General features: G+C 36.5%; 1 protein-coding gene and 1 pseudogene across 1 annotated transcript; both read left to right on the top strand.

Moving 5' to 3' along the window:
• The first annotated feature begins 356 nt into the window (after positions 1-356).
• On the top strand, positions 357-5,668 carry LOC133288712 (uncharacterized). Its single transcript, XM_061486533.1, has 5 exons — positions 357-477; positions 2,458-2,578; positions 2,691-2,794; positions 5,107-5,238; positions 5,354-5,668. The coding sequence occupies exons 1-5, from the start codon at positions 475-477 to the stop codon at positions 5,378-5,380; spliced, it is 387 nt and encodes a 128-aa protein (XP_061342517.1). The 5' UTR covers positions 357-474; the 3' UTR covers positions 5,381-5,668.
• LOC133288714 (calcium-dependent mitochondrial ATP-magnesium/phosphate carrier protein 3-like) lies at positions 5,400-13,665 on the top strand (annotated as a pseudogene).
• The last annotated feature ends 3,974 nt before the right edge of the window (positions 13,666-17,639 follow it).

Genomic DNA, 17,639 nt, shown 5'->3' with positions numbered 1-17,639 from the left:
AATATCGCATGAGAAAACATATCTCTAGCCATAGATATAATTTTTAATATGAAATCCACTTGTAATTAAAAAAGAAAGTTAAAAGCTGATTTGGAACTGTTCGTATTTCTGTATGAAAAAATATTCTCTTAGGCATATGAAAACATAAGCCCAATATTAATACTATATGTTGACCTAAAATTTTAAAATTGATTTTCTGGTATTTATATTCAAAATTTATTTATTTTAAAGAACTCTATTTCATCTCAGATTTAGAAAATCATATATTAAAAAAAATTAATTATAATAACGGGTCCAGCACAGCCTATTGGGCCGGGCCAGAGAACCCTTTTATTTATAAAATCTCAATGTTTTCCCTTTCTCCCGCCGCCATAACACACTCTGTGTTTCTTCTTTAATATCTGCTTCAGCCGCTGTCGAATTTCTAGGGTTTTCTGAGAGGGTTTTTGAACTGCTCCAAAATCTTCTGCGAACATGGTGAGTACCTTGTTCCTCGTATCAGATCTGATTTTTATTTTCCCCATGTTTCGTCTTCTATTTGTCTATGTTTGTTAGTTGATGTAAACTGATTATGAAGACAGTAACAGATCATTCATTTGTCACCCTTAACTTGAGGACATTCATTAACAAATTTCAGAAAAAAAAATATGAAAGTGTATAAACAGGTTTAATTTATAATAAGTTGTGAAAGACAACCATTAACGGTAACATCTTAATACTTCCTCTCAAATTGAAGGATACAATATATTAGTTGTAATGTAACAAACACAACCAACAAATATTGCAAAGGAAAGTACTATTTTTAGACCTGATAGAAGTTGGCAAATAACATAAGAAAGGGGTTTGGAAATATTTGCAAGTACAATCACTTTTCTCAAAGCTTTCTCATGTATAATAACATGGAGATGAGAAGAGTAAAGAAAATATAGAAGACAGTTGTGACATATGACCCTTCTCAGCTTGGTTAGATGAAAAAGTATACTACTCTATTAAAAGCAATGAAGGAAAGGGCGAGTATATTCTAACTACCAAAAATTCTCACTACTAACTTAGTATCCATTACATCATCATTGGATCAAAGAGAGAGAATGTTAAAAAGTTTTTGAAGAGAGAGAAAATATTAATCTAATGGTGATTAGATAGGTAGTAAGTTGGTAGTATAAAATTTTGGTAGTTAGAATATCTCTCCAAGTAAAAGTTGAAAACTTAAAGAACACTTTTGAGAACTTGATTTTAAACTTTAAAGAACATTTTCCTAAAGCTTTCGAAATGCAGAAGCTGATATACCAAGAAAACTACGGTACATATTTTCCCAGTTAAAATGAAATTATAAAGCCTTTAAAAAAAAACAAAACCAACATTTATAAGTATTTAATTAAGAACGACTTCCGAATTTGTATTAGGAATACAATGAGATCAAGTTTTTTTTTTTAGTTTATATATGTATATATTATTATAGACAAAATGATATATTATAACTTTTATAAAATATAAAAGCACTCTAAATATGTAAAAATAATATTTAGGCAATATTTTACAAAAGTATGTTTTATTTTCTTCATTTAAGATTAATGTATATTTATATTTTTTAATTTCTTAAAAATTAATTAACTTTATGTACTAAAAAGCAATTTTTGTAGCTTAAAAAACCTTAAATGATGAAAACATAAAAGTGGAAATTATGAAATGAAGTTGCCCTTTTTGTAGTTTCTTTACTTTATATATCAGTTTTTTATTAATTAATTATTTCTGTGTTATAAAATAAATCCTATGGTTCACCAAAAAAATAAAAATAAAAATAAAAATAAAAACCCTATCAATGAAAATCACAACAAAAATCTTAACTAGATAAAAGAGGAAAAACACACAATTGCAGGCCTTTAATGTGCTTTATACGTAAATCAGCCCATGTTAAAAGCATGTTTATAGGTGGAGATATAAAAGCGGGCCTGTTTGATTTCTGTTTCTAAAAACATTTTTTATTTATTTTCAAAACAAAAAAACCTGCTTCATAGGCTTGTTCTGTAAAAATAGTTCTATAAATTATAACTGTTTTCTAGATTTTAGAATTAAATTTAAAGAATATATCTGAGTTGTTTTTATTTTGTGTATTGACTTTTAACTTTCAAAATAAAAAAAATACATAAAACACCTATTTTATTAACTATTTTACAAAGCAGTTTTAAGAAAAATAAATAAATAGAAGACAATCAAACTGACCTGAAATTTCTTATTCTTGTCTCTCTTAAACCCCATTGTTCTCCCATTCCCATCTGAATTTTCCATGGAAAACCCTAGCCGCCTCTCTCCGTTCAATCAAAGACGGCCCACTAAAATGATACATTTTCTCTTCCCTTGTTATTAGCGCTTCCTTTTAAATGATTCATTGAATCTGATGTTTTGTTACTTGAATGTTCAAGTTTCCTTCATGCTTTCTATCTTTAATCTGCTTTGCAGACAGGAGAGGCAGTGAATCCAAAAGCTTACCCTTTGGCCGATGCACAACTCACAATTACAATACTGGATCTTGTTCAACAAGCTGCCAACTACAAGCAGCTCAAAAAGGGTGCTAATGAAGGTATTACTTTGCATCTGCTTTAAAAAGAAGCATGTATAAAAGGGGTTATATTTCATTGGTTGCACCATTTTGTTGATTATTCTTAAGTGTTATTGTATTTTATTTGTTTCAGCAACCAAGACACTGAACAGAGGGATTTCTGAGTTTGTTGTGATGGCAGCGGACACTGAGCCCCTTGAGATTCTTCTCCATCTTCCTTTACTTGCTGAGGATAAGGTAACTTCCCCTACCTTTGTTTTTCTTAAATCCTCATGGTTGAGGACAAGCTTTTCTAATTTCAATTATCAACTTTTCATTTCTTTTTTTAGCAACTACGGATTTTATTTTCTTCCTTTTTTTTTTTCATAATTTTTGGGTAATATGCATGTGATTGCCTTGCCATTGCTATTATTGTGAATTATTACTAATTATTATTATTGCTTGCTCTGAAACAAGATGTTTTAGCATATCACATTGTCCTTGTTAATTTTTTGTAGAACAGTTAATTTCTGTCTTTGGTGAATATTGTTATTTATACAGAGGTGGAACTAAAAGATTTTAGGTGGGGTTGCTATTCTGTAGAGTGTATAATTTTAGAAGATGGGGTGGTTTACCATTATGTAGGGGTGCCTATCTACATAATTTTGTATCTTACACATAGGAAATATTTTGACTTTAGGGTTACTACTCCTTACCACTACTCTTAGTCCAGCTTTGCATGTAGATATGCCAAACTTTGTCGACTATATATCCATTGGTGGTATTTAAAGATAATGGATTCCAATATTTGCATAGTTGCTGTTAATTCTCTTTTTTCCTGGAAGGCGGTTTGCCTTTATATTTAGATTGGATTCATGTCTAGACCTGTGAAGCATGTACGTGTGGAATTTCCTAATTGAGTATTATCAGGCAAAGTCTCTGGTTTTATTCTCTCTCTCTCTCTCTCGACAATTTATACTGGATTTATTTATACAGAGTGAGGCTGTGAGCATAGAATCCACAGATTCAAATTTTAGAATATAGAGAATGGGTCTTGCCTGAAAGTTGGGCGAAAAGGGAAATTTAGGAATTATCTTGTGCTTTCATGCCTATAGAATAGTGTTGTTCATTGCCTATAGAATGATTCTGGAGATACACCACTTCATATGCTGTCATTATTTGATGTAATATTTTGTAATTTGCAGTTACTGTTGTTTGGGACTTCTGTATTATATACTATCTACCTGTACAACATTTTATGTAATGGCTACCCATTTGGTGAACTTTGAAAGGGATTCACTAATGGAAATTGTTTTCGTTGTTTCAGTCTAGTTGTCCATTGGGCGATGTATAGATCTCTAATGATGGGTGGAATGGAATAAAATTACAACACCATTGTTTGTGTATTTTATGATGGATGAAAGAAAGTTTCCATTTGATTGTTTGGGAAGTGAATGGAATGGTAAAGATCTTAATAAATAATAAGCTGATTTCATCCGAAACCCCTAAATTAAGGGGAAGGAAATAGAGGTATGATGGGCCCCTAATGCCTTTTAAATAGATATACAAGGGAAAGAAGAGTGAGTTAATTGCAAGGGGACAGGTGCAAGCTATGAATGGAGAACGGGAATTGAGAGGTAGGAATTGTTCCTTGAGTTGGTTATAAGTAGAAAAAGAGAGCAAATAGGGGTATGCATGAATTAGGCTTTGTGGAATGGGGGGAATTGGTATGTTCTGGAACATAGGGTTGTTGGTTCTGGGAGTGAGCTTGGGAATTGGGTCAATGTTATTTTCTAGCATTATTTCCATCATTAAGTTGTAGTTAGGAGATCATCACGTTGTGTGATTATCCTCATAGTTTAATTGTAGGTGTTTCTTTACTATTTCATTGTGTTGAACCTGGTATAGGAGCTACTCTCCATTCTCTTTTATATCAATATTAAGCTGGTGCCATCAAATTATCGGATGGAATAGATTCCACTCCACTCTATTTAAAACAATCCAAACAGTGACTATTAATAATATCATCTATTCCCCTCCACTTTATCCATTTCTATCAATTCAACCGTAGTCTTAATTTATTCTGTTTTGTTCCTTGATCTTAACTCCCATTTTATAGAATGAAATAAGAAATTACATTTCACCAATGGCCTTTGTAGCCTAGTGACCCCTAATACTCAGTTTGATCCTTCATGTCTCAAGATCACACTTTGACACACCTTTTCTTTGCCCAAACTAGATTTCAAGACTTCTACTGTTAAGCCTCGTTCCCAAGAAAAATAAAGATATTTAAATTTTGTGGTTGAGGTTACTGTGTGATCAACCATATCTCGTAAGTTGGGATGACATTAGCAGATGCAAACATAATGTTAGTAAGTTTTTGACTGCTGTAGATGTTAATTTCATCTTGAAATCTTACCCATATGCAGATTGGAGAATATTTTGGTTTTCTGTTTTTGTTTTAACTAATCCAGATGCTTTCATTTTCAAATCAATGATATTTCTTGGACTTTTATCTATATCAATGAAGTAACCTATTAACCATGTAATTATCTACTTGAATTTTTTAGAATGTTCCCTATGTGTTCGTCCCATCAAAACAAGCACTTGGACGGGCATGTGGGGTCACCCGGCCAGTCATTGCATGTTCTGTGACAACAAACGAGGGAAGTCAATTGAAATCCCAGATACAGCAATTAAAGGTATGCACTGTTCTTTACTTTAATAATATTCAGGTAGTTGCCAACTATATTAGTTATCATCATTCGTTATATTGAATAAAAACGCATTCTGAGTATTGGATTGGTATTTATGCAGGATGCTATTGAGAAGCTGTTAATCTGAAAATTTGATATTCGGTATGATGGGCTTCTTGAGTTGTGCTGAATGCTCCTTCAGAGGCTTTGACTGGGCGAGTTGTTGTGTTCAACGGGATAATCTGAAAGTATATTATTTCTATTGCAAAATATTATTTCAGTGTAATATTTTTCAAGTTAGTGTGAGTGATATTTAAACTGTTATTATAAATTGTAAAACTATATCGTTGGGTGCCACTAGAAATTTGCCACTACTAACAATACCTTGTGTAATTAATTCCATATTTCTCACATTGCCTGAGTTCGGAACCTGAAGAGAGTCAAATTTGCTTATACTTTTTCTCACATTCCCTATTCAATTTGCGCTTAAGGTAGTACAAATTCAAATTGGCGCCGTTTTCAAATCAATAATCTCCAAATTCATCTCGTTTTATATGCGTAGACATTCGTGAACTTGAATCCATGAGAAAGGCAGCAGATGACACTTTTGTTATATTAGATAGTTTAAAAGTTGATTATAAATAATTTTCTAAACATATCTGGGACTTTATCAATCTTGCATCATGGGTTGCAGAAATGGACAAGTTCATGGAAAATTCCCTTACTCTTGAGTAACGCAATAAATGCTTTGTGGAGGAGAAAGTGAGATATGCTTGATTCATGACTATTAAGACTGATGAGACTTTGTTCCAAGTATCTGATGAGCATGTACAATCAATCACTGTGTGAAGAGATCTCACCTTGAGGCCATGCACTATGTGAAACAAAACCAATTGAAGTCTTGTAGATTGGAGAACTTGAAGATAAAGACTAATCTTGATAATTTAAAAAGAAATATGTTGTAGGCTGAAACGGCCTTAAAAGGTTAGAGCTGAGCAAGTAAAGATTACAAGGAAAGTTAAGAGAGACCAGCAAGGCAAATTGCAGCCAAGTCAGCATTGAAGAAGGCCAAACTTGAATTAGAATATTAATTCTCAATATTTGTGTAGCATGTGAACTAGAGTTGTGAGTAGTGTAATTTTTATTTTTATTTTTTTGGTATACCCACCTTTATTACCTCTTTAGCAAATTGCCTTCATATATATTCCAATAAATTTCAACTATGAGTCGGGACTAATCCCGAGTCAGGCTTAATCACAATTAAAATTTTTTGTCCCTTTTTTAAAAATCTTTTTTAAAGATATATTTGGTGGAAATGAGTAATGTAATTTTAACTTGACCTTCTCTTTTTCCATTGTCGATGCATGATCACTCTCCCGTTTATATCCTGCGTAATTAGCTAGTTGGTTAGTGTTTTTATAATATTCTTCAATCTCTTTATGTTTTGCTAGGCCGCAAAAATATCAGACACACCGACGATGCTTTCCACGCATTACCACTAAATGTGCCAAACTCGTCACAAAAATTAATTTAAAAAAAGAAAAATATTCATAAAAAGAAAAATCTATATCTCACACTGTCCGGTTCATTAAAATCACATTCATTCATTATTATTCATTTATTTATTTATTTATCATTCTCATATTTAGTGTGTTCAATAACTATTGGCCACGAAGTAAAAGCTTTTTTTCTGTGATGATGACGTGCATGTTCTTGAACATATCGAGTATTACCGGCGAACTCCCTCATTGCCGGCGGCGATAACCCAACCTCCCGTCTACATGGAACTGTAATAACTTTCCTTTTTCAAAAGGTAAAAGTCTCGCCTTTACATTCTTTCCACATACCGTCATTTACGTTCTCTCACGTTCCTGGCGCGTCGTTCACAGTCATTTTTGTTGGGAACTAGGTTCCCTCAAGCTCGGCTCAGGGGCTTTTTTTGCGGAAGTCAGTCAGCAAAATCCTGATCTCGAAAATAACTCAACCTGAACTTCACCAGGTCAGGTAACGCAGCGGAAAATCAAAACGCAAACAGGAGAGAGAACACAAGCAGTTTTTAACGTGAAAAAACTTTCTCCAATGAAAAAGTAAAAACTCACGGGACCTGGTTCAGATCAAAAATCCACTATGAAAATAATGGTTACAAATAATCAAATTCACCAATGTGATGGTTAACTCAACTTCTCCAACAATGGTGATAATCAAACCTCCCTAGGGATGTTTCACTCAAACTCTCTAGAGATTTCTCAAATACAAAGCATAAAACTTTGCTCAAATCTCTCAAATAATTTTTTCTCAAATTTCTAATCTCTCTTAATCTCTAACCTAGCATCCACCCACAACTAATGAATATATAGAGGAGGTGGGATCTAGGTTTAGGGTTTTTAGGAAATCCTTCAATGAGCTTGGGCTTACCATTGAAGGAGGAAGCCCAACAAATCTTCCCTCTGACTTCAATGCGTCGGCTTTAGCATCAACCCGACTCCTTCACAGCAGTCTTCAAATTTCCTTGTTGGAACCGGCTTCGTCATCATGTCGGACCAATTTTGGTCAGTGTGCACTTTGACGAGTTCGAGCTCTCCACCTTCCACCACTTCCTGGATCCAGTGATACCTCACATCAATGTGCTTAATGCGGGAGTGATAGGTCGAATTCTTTGCAAGATGGATTGCGCTTTGATTGTCACAACCAGCTCGTACTTGTCTTGATCATGGCCGAGTTCCATGTGGAACTTCTTCATCCACAACATCTATTTGCTTGCCTCAGTAGCAGCAATGTACTCAGTCTCAGTTGTCGATAGTGCAACACATTTCTGAAGTCTTAATTGCCAAGAGACAGCTCCTCCGACAAATCTCATCATGTATCACGTCGTCGATTTCCTCGAGTCGGAATCTCTCCGTAAATTAGAATCCGAGTAGCCTTGCAACTCGGCTTTGCCTTCTCCAAATCGGAGGCATAAGTTGGTCGTACCTCGGAGGTACTTGAAGATTCACTTCACTGCTTCCCAGTGCTCTTTGCCGGGGTTTGACAGATACCGGCTTACCATTCCAACAGCATATGCCAAGTCGGGTCTAGTGCAAACCATTGCGTACATCAAGCTTCCGATGACGGATTGGTACGGGATCTTCGGCATCTCATCTTTGTCTTCATCAGATCTCGGACATAGTTTCTAGTTCAGCTTTATGTGTCCGACTAAGGGGGTGCTCACTGTTTTAGCTTTGTCCATGCTGAATCTCTTCAAGATCTTCTCAATATATTTCTCTTGATTCAGCCATAGTAGTTTCTTTTGTCTATCTCGGATAATCTTGATTCCGAGAATCTGCTTTGCAAGGCTGAGGTCCTTCATTGCGAAGGACGAGCTCAGCGCCTTTTCCAGGGAGGCTATCCTCGATTTGTCTTTCCTTACAATAAGCATGTCGTCAACATATAACAACAAAATCAAAAAATCTCCGGCCTCATACCTCTTCACAAAATCAAAGCTCGTGTTCCTTCAGGCAACTCGGTCAGCTCATAAGTCTGATTCTCGTGCAAAGACTTTATCTCGTCTTGCATTGCCTTTTCCCATTCTTCTTTCTCTGAGCTCGTCACAGCCTCATCATAACTCTGAGGCTCACCGTCTTCAGCAACAACAGTGTATTCATCAGATGGGTATCTTGTATAAGGTCTTCTTTCTCGAGCTGGATATCTCGGCTGTTCTTCAGCTTGATAACTCGGTTCATCATTCTCATCCCCGATCTCATCATCAATTCGGACCTCATCATCAGCTTGTTACTGGTCATCAATTTCTTCATTCTCTTGATTTTCTCCCCTTGCTTCAGCTCGGACAGGAGGGATGGGTTCTTCATGTCTGACAGTAACCCGGACTTTGGGCTTCAAGATGTCATGAATGTTCTCAATCTCATGAAAGATCACATCTCGACTTCTCACTATCTTCTTATTAATTGAATCCCAAAGTCGGAACCCGAACTCACATCTCGGCGAACCAAGAAAGATGCATTCTTTTGTCTTCGCATCGAGTTTTTCCCTTTCATCTTTAGGGATATGCACGAAAGCTCGGCATCCAAACACCTTCAGTTGATTATAGGCTGCTTTTCGACCTGTCCAGACTTCTTATGGAATTTCTCCTTCAAGTGGTCGTGATGGTGAGAGGTAGATCAAGTCAACAGCAGTTCTAACGGTTTCTCCCCAGAATGATTTCGGTAACCCGACATTGGATAACATGCTTCGTACCTTCTCTTCAATTGTTCGGTTCATCCTCTTAGCCAGTCCATTCATCTGTGGAGTCTTGGGGGGCGTCTTCTCATCACCATTGTCAGATCGGACCACCTTCAATTTCTTGCCAGTCTCCCTTTCAACCATAGCATGAAACTCTTTAAAGGATTGGAGTACCTGGTTTTTAGACTTCAATAAATATACCCACACTTTGCGGAAATGGTCATCAATAAATGAAACAAAGTACTGAGCTCCTCCAAGGGATCTTTCCGACATGGAGCAAACATCAGTATAGACGAGGTCAAAAATATACCTACGTCGTCTGGGTTGATCCGGTCTCACAAAAGAAACCCGGTGCTGCTTTCGAGCTAGGCAGTGCGTGCAACTCTTCAACACTTGGCCTTTCAACGCGGTCAATAATCCTTTCTTGTTCAGGATTTGGAGTCTTTTCTCGCTCATGTGGCCGAGGCGCTTGTGCCATAGCTCCAAGCTAGGTTCATCTCGGACAGAATTGGCTTCTCTGCCATTAATCTTTCCTTGCATCACATACACGGAGCTTTCTTTTTTACCTCGGGCCACGACCAAGTTTTTCTTGGCCAACTTCCATCACTAACCCGGCATCATCAAGCTTGCCTACCGAGATTAGGTTCAATCGCATGTCAGGATTATGCTTTACATCTTTCAGCACAAGTCGACACCCAACATCCGTGGTCAGGGTTACATCACCGACACCAACAATCTTGCTGGTCACTTGATTTCCCATCTTCACGACTCCAAAATCACCACCTCGATAAGAGGAGAAAAAACCTTTGTGTGGAGTAACGTGGAAGGAGGAACCGGAGTCAACACTCCAGGTGCAGTCATCATATGCAACATTCAAATAATTATCCTCACCAAGGAGGAATATCTCGGCATCCGGGTTGGCAGCCACCACAGTGATGCTCTTGTCTTCCTTCTTCTTGGGAACAATCTAATCCGGGTTCACAGAGCCGTTCTTATCGTCATTCTGTAGTGTCCAACAGTCTGGCTTCTTATGACCTATCTTTCCACAGTAGAAGCACTTCAACTCATATCTCGGCTTTGACCGACCTCTGAACATTCCTCTTCTATAACGATCTCGACCCCGACTCTTGCTTCTACCCCGGGAGTCGGATTTCCCTTTGTTCTCAGCAACGTTGGCCTCAGACGTGCTTGAAACACCTCGTTCTCTTCTCCTGGCTAACTTCGCCCAGGAGGCTGTCTGTCACGACATCCATCTTCAAGTTTCCATCTGGAGTCGAATTATTCAAGGTCACCACCAGAGTATCCCAGCTTTCTGGCAGCGAGCTCAACAGCAGCAAGGCCTGCATCCCGTCATCAATTTTCATCTCAGCCTTTGACAGCTGATTCACAATACCTTTGTAGGTGTTGAGGTGTTCAATCATATTCATTCCGTCCTTGTATTCAAGCTTCACAAGTCGGCGAACCAGGTGTGCTTTGTTCCTGGGAGTTTTCTTCTGAATCATGGACTCTAACTTCGTCCACAACTCGTACGCGTTCGTAAACTCGGACACGTGCTCAAAGAGGCTTTTGTCAATATATTTTCTGATTGTAGCTACCTCCTTACGACTCTGAATCTCCAACTCTTTATCAGTTTTGCCTTCCGGTCTCCCATCAAGTATAATAGGCTCATGTAAATCTTTGCAGTAGAGATGATCTTCCATCATCGGTCTCCAATAGGTGAAATTGTCTACGGCCAGCTTGAACATATCTCCATCATTGGTTATGTCACTGGTCTCCATCTCGTCTCCCTCAGAACCCGTCGAACTCGGGCTCTGATACCACTGTTGGGAACTCGGTTCCCTCAAGCTCAGCTCAGGGGCCTTTCTTTGCGGAAGTCAGTCAGCAAGATCCTGATCTCGGATCTCGGAAATACCTCGGCTTGAACTTCACCAGGTGGGATAGCGCAGCGGAAATCAAAACGCAGACAGGAGAGAGAGAGAACACATGCAGTTTTTAACGTGGGAAAACCTTCTCCAATGAAGAAGTAAAAACCCACGGGACCTAGTCCAGTTCAAAAATCCACTATGAAAATAATGGTTACAAATAATCAAATTCACTAATGTGGTGGTTATCTCAACCTCTCCAACAATGGTGATAATCAAACCTCCCTAGAGATGTTTCACTCAAACTCTCTAGAGATCTCTCAAATACAAAGCATAAAACTTTGCTCAAATCTCTCAAATAATTCTCTCTCAGATTTCTAATCTCTCTCTTAATCTCTAACCTAGCCTCCACCCACAACTAATGAATATATAGAGGAGGCGAGATCTAGGTTTAGGGTTTTTAGGAAACCCCTCAATGGGCTTGGGCTTAGCATTGAAGGTGGAAAGTTGAAGGGAAAGGGAAAATGTAAACAACCTTTGAAAGCAATCTTCCCTTACGTATAGCCTTGTTGACTAACTGATTTACATGTTTTTAGTTTTTTTTTTTTTTTTTTTTGTAGTTATAATTGAGTACAGTAACATAGCCTAATATTAAATTCTAAAGTACACAAATAACATTTATCGATTTTCCATGTTGTTGTTTTTTGAGTCTCCTCAATCGGTTCATTCTTTGGACTAGTCCGGTTCGAGCACTGTCGGATCCAAAGCGAGGACAGCTCTCCCAGTACCATTTTTTCCATTCTAGGGCTCAAACTCCAGATCTCTGGTTAAGGGAGATAAGCTCCACACCACTTGTGCCAATGATGTTTGGTATCTTTCCATGTTGTTTGTTTGACAAATTACACAATGTTTGCCATTTTGTTTTCATATGCTCTGAGTAAACAACTAACAACTTACATAATGTAAGCCTTTTGATTTCTATCTTGATTGCAAATGTTAAAGTTGGATCTCTGGTCTCTAATTTATTTAGTGAATTATTGTTATGTGATTTAGTTTTTCTTGATTCTGTGATGTACTTTAGTGGTTGTCTGATTCTATAAGCCATACTAGTCTCTCTATTGTAGAGATTAAGATTGATGATGAGGAACTTGCTCGTTTTGTCGAGCGTGTTGATAAGGATATTAATGGTGTTATAACATTTGAAGAATGGGGGGATTTTCTGCTGCTTTATCCTCATAAGGCAACTATTGAGAAAATTTACCAATATTTGGAGCGGATATGCATGGTTGATACTGGGGATCAGACTGTTATTCCGGCAGGCATTGGTAAGCACATTCATGCAAGCAGATATTTGATTGCAGGAGGAATAGCAGGTGCAATGTCACGCACAGCAACTGCGCCCCTTGATCGTCTAAAAGTTGTATTACAAGTCCAAACATCACGAGCTCATATAATGCCTGCAATAAAAGATATATGGAATGAAGGTGGTTTCTTAGGATTTTTTTTCGAGGAAATGTCTTAAATGTTCTCTTAAGGTGGCCCCTTAGAGTGCCATTAGATTTTATACCTATGAGATGATGAAGACATGCATTGTGAATGCTAGTGGAGAAGAGGCAAAGGTTGATATCGGAACGATGGGGCGGCTGCTAGCTGGTGGTGTAGCTCAAACTGCAATATATCCAATGGATCTTGTTAAAACCCGACTACAAACCTATGCTTGTGAAAGTGGAAAAAATTTCTAGTCTTGGAACCCTTTCAAAATATATATAGTTTCAGCCTTCAGGAAGGACCCCAGACATTTTATAGGGGATTGATTCCTTCTCTTCTTGGCATATTATCCAATATGCTGGGATAGATTTTGCAGCATATGAATCCTTGAAGTATATTTTTCATGCTGGAAGTAAAAAAAATACTTATTCATTTTTTATGTTCTATAGCAGATATTGCCTTCAGTTGTGTGTTTGAATTATGCAATTTTGTGTAGAACCTGGCCCTCTAGTACAACTTGGATGTGGGATAGTATCGGGAGCTCTTGGAGCAACATGTGTTTACCCATTGAAGGTCGGTAAGTTGTTACTTAAACATCTATGTAACACCAATTTGGCTTTCTTTGGAAATCAGAAAGTGAAACAGTTGTTGATTTCAGAATGCAGGCTCAACGCTCTTTATAATGGAATGGCTTATATGTATTCAGGAAAACCTTGGAACATGAAGGGGTTTAGGGGATTCTGCAAAGGATTTATTTCCTAACATGCTCAAAGTTATACCATCGGCAAGGGCAAGTATCACTTACATGGTTTATGAGTCTATGAAAAAAGTTTGGATTTGGAGTGAAGAAATTTACTGTTGCATTTGATAATTAATCTTATTGACATGGCTGACCATTGGCAACTGTTGGGAATGGAATGAAGACATAGATGACGAGAATAATGTCTACAATCGATTATTGTGACAATTGTCTAAATTCTTTCATATTTAAATAACATTACTTTCTTCAAAATTCTTGTGAGGACAAAATTGGTTTGTCCTGTATGATGATGCTTCATTAAACTAATACGAAGCTTCATATCCATTAGCAGATTTTGTTGTATGATAGAGAAGCATACGAAACATTGTTATAATCCGATTTTGTAATTGTGATTTGTACTATTTAATGGCCCAGGTTCATTATCTTACTCTTAATATTGATCCTTCCATTTGTTCAGTTGCTCATACTCCCTTTATTTGTTCGATTACTTCCGAGTTATTAGAATATCATTCTGATTTTGGTACCGGCTGTAATGCTATGTCAAATTTGCTTAATTTCTGTTTGAGGAAATAGTGTTATTCTGTTCCTAGATTTTTATCTTTTGAAGGGCTAAGTATTTGAATTTAAAAAAGTTATTAATATGGACTCGAAACCTGAGTTTTCAAATTTTACATTTTGTATTGTTAGTTTGGTCGGTAAAAGATGAGTAACGATATTTGCACTAATTTATATTCCTAGACTATTCATGTATGCAAGTCTTTATTTAAATAACATCATAACCTTTCTTTTAATGGTCCAAATTGCGGACATGCTTCGGATAGTTTGTGCTTTTTGTTAAGTATCATTTCCCTATGATATCCTTATATGAGTATTTTATCAATAACTATAATGATAGTAATTATTGACTTACAGTTGAAGAAATTGTGTATTGAACATGTATAAAATGTTGCTATTTATATATAGAGACTAACGGGCTTGAAGGATAAACTTAAATTTTAATAAAATAAGGAAAGAAATAACTATAGATAAACAATATTAATTATAGGGGACCTCTAAGAGTCTTTGTGAAAATTAGGGATGTGCAAAAGAACTAAAAAACCGAATCGAACTGTGAACCGAACTAAACCGCACTTAAAATAACTGGTTTTAAAAACCAATTCATGAACCAAACCGATTTTTAAAGAAACAGTTCATGAACCGAATTGGTTTTTAAAACTAGTTAAAGAACCAAACCGTTTTCGAATCGAACTGATTTTTATTATTTTATTTCTTTAATTTTTTTATTTTTTTCCTTTTCAAAATAGGTTTGACCTGAACTGGTTCCAAACGAATCAAACCGTTTTCAACCGAACCGAACCATTTTTGAACCGAACCGAACTGATTTCGAACCGAACTGTTTAAACCAATTATGTTCAGTTCTTCAAAAAATTCAATTCAATTCGACCCATGCACATCCCTGATGAAAATATATGCAAGTTGATCATTGGAGTTGACAAATATCTCGATCTCATTTTTTTTTTATGAAGTGGCAATCAATTTTGATATACTTAATCCTTTCTCGAAAGACCGAGTTAGAAGATATGCGTAATGCTGTCTGGTTGTCACAAGATAGTTTCATAGGTCATTCCTAGCAGAGACTTAATACTCTAATTAATTTGTTTAACCAGATAAGCTCACAGGTTGCAGCTCCCATCGCTCAATACTTAGCTTTTGCAATTGACCTGGATACCACAATTTGTTTCTTACTCATCCAAGAAATCATATTTCCCCCAAATAGGAAACAATAGACCGAAGTAGATCATTTATTTGAAGGATAACATGTCCAATCAACATCTAAGTAGCCACAAACCTCAATATGCCCATCATCTTTATATAATAAGCCTTTTCCTATTGATTCTTTGATGTAACAAAGAATTTTGACAACGACATCCCAATGAGAATCACAAAGAGGATCAAGGAATTGGCTGACCACACTAAATGAAAAAGATATATCTGGTCTTGTTGCATTAAGATAATTCAACTTCTCGATCAATCTTCGATAACAACCATGATCAATAAGAGGCTCCCTTTGTCCCGGTAGAAGCTTGACATTAGAATCTGTGAGTGTATCAATAGGCTTGCATCCCAACATACTAGACTCTTCTAAGATATATCCAAGGCATACTTTTTCTAACAGATAGAGATACCCTGTCTTGATTTTGTCACCACAAGACATAAAGAAATAGTAAAGCTTGCCAAGATTATGGTATGAAACTGACCGAACAAAAATTATTTTAGTTGTTTAATTTCAACTCGATCGCTGGTAGTGATGATAATTTTACCAACATAGACCAAGAGATAGATGCATTGACAAGAAAGGTGGCGCCGATAGAGAACAGAGTGATCGACTTTGCTATGGATAGCTCAAAAGCTTGAACAACTGAAGGCTCGAGGTGATTGCTTCATACAATATAAGGATTTACAAAAGTTTGCACACCAATCCAGACTTCCCTTGAGCAACAAATTTGGGTGGTTTCTTCATGTAAACTTCTTCCTGCAAATCACCATGTAATTTAATATCAAGCTAAAAAGGGGGCCAGTGATGAACGACAGTAAGGGCAAGAAACAGGCAGACTGAGGCCATCTCAGTTACAAGATAAAAGGTATCTCCATAATCAAGTCTAAAAATTTAAGTGTATTCATTAAATACTAAATGAGATTGAGGTGATCAATAATGTCATCTAGACTGACTTTAACAGTGAATACCCAGTGGCATCCAATAATAGATTTTCTCAAAGGAGCAGGAACAAGATCCCATGTGCCATTTGAATACAGAGCAGTCATTTCATCAATCATCACTTCGCGCCAACTAGATATAAAAACATTTCACCTGCGGTGTTAGGAACAAAAATAAAAGGAAGACTCCAAACAAAGGTAAAGTATTGTGAAGAAAATCAATCATAACTCAAAAAGGCATAAATAGGATAAGGACTACAAGTTGAGCGAATACCTTTATTGAAGGCAATGAGAAAACTATTTGATGCATGAGCCGGGGTAGAAGGAATGATCGATGAAGGAAACAAGTCACCAAGAGAAACCTGTAAATTGAGGATTATAGAAATGAATTGGGAGGACAATATCAACCTTAGAGACCTGCGTGGCTAAAGAAGAAAAAGGTTGCTGATAAAAATAGATGACATTAGTAGATACAATATAACATCAGAAGCCCAAAGAGTAGCAACGATACCCGTTAGAAGATGTGAAAAAAGAAAGATGCACTTGAAGGCTTTAGGTGTGAGCTTGTCTTTCCTAAGAGTGAGATTGTAAATAAAACACGCACAACCAAAAACATGAGGATGCACCAAATACATAAGAGCATCAGGGAACAAAATATGGTGATGAACTTCATTGTCTAACATAGAAGAATACATGTGATTTATAACATAACATGATGTAAGAACAATATCCCCATAAAAGTGAAGAGGAACATTCATATGTAGGATTAACTAGGTGTCGGTTCTTGCGTTCAACCACACCATTTTATTGTTGAGTGTGAGGGCAAGTAGTCTGATATGAGGTACCCTGTTGAGTTAAATAGTCCTACAAGTCAAAGGCCATATTTTCTCGCGCTTTGTCACTATGCAAAACACGAATAATGGTTTGAAATTGGGTACGAACTGTAGCACAAAACTTTTGATAAATGAAGAATAGTTTATAATGATTCTTCATAAAGACAACTCAGGTGTAACGAGAGTAAGCATCAATAAAATTCATAAAATATATATCCCAAACTGGATTTAATGCAACTCGGACTCCAAATATCTGAATGAACAAGAAAAAAGGGAGTCTCTGTTTTTCTGATGTTACAATTAGCAAATGAAGAACATGTGTGTTCCCCTTGTTGACAAGACTTAATCCAAAGATTGTAAATGGGACAGATAAAGAACCATCTTTTGAAGTTTTGATAAACTTGGATGTCCAAGACGAGTGTGAATAAGGTAAGGAAAATCTATCATAGTACATGCCACTAAGAGACTTGGCACAACAAGATAGTAAATGTTGTGTGACTCACTATCAACTCCAATCGTCCTCCCAATACCCTG

The sequence above is a fragment of the Gastrolobium bilobum genome, unplaced genomic scaffold (genome assembly GCF_033153095.1).
Source record: "Gastrolobium bilobum isolate Gb01-03AN ecotype WA unplaced genomic scaffold, APGP_CSIRO_Gbil_v1 utg11930, whole genome shotgun sequence".
Classification (NCBI taxonomy): domain Eukaryota; kingdom Viridiplantae; phylum Streptophyta; class Magnoliopsida; order Fabales; family Fabaceae; genus Gastrolobium; species Gastrolobium bilobum.
This window is presented reverse-complemented; position numbering and strand designations above follow the sequence as displayed.

Bases quoted from the DNA above. Each gene is read 5' to 3' on its own strand.
- LOC133288712 (XM_061486533.1), top strand. The intron at 2,795-5,106 runs GTAACTTCCCCT...TGAATTTTTTAG, and splicing joins CTTTACTTGCTGAGGATAAG to AATGTTCCCTATGTGTTCGT. The intron at 5,239-5,353 runs GTATGCACTGTT...GTATTTATGCAG, and splicing joins CCCAGATACAGCAATTAAAG to GATGCTATTGAGAAGCTGTT.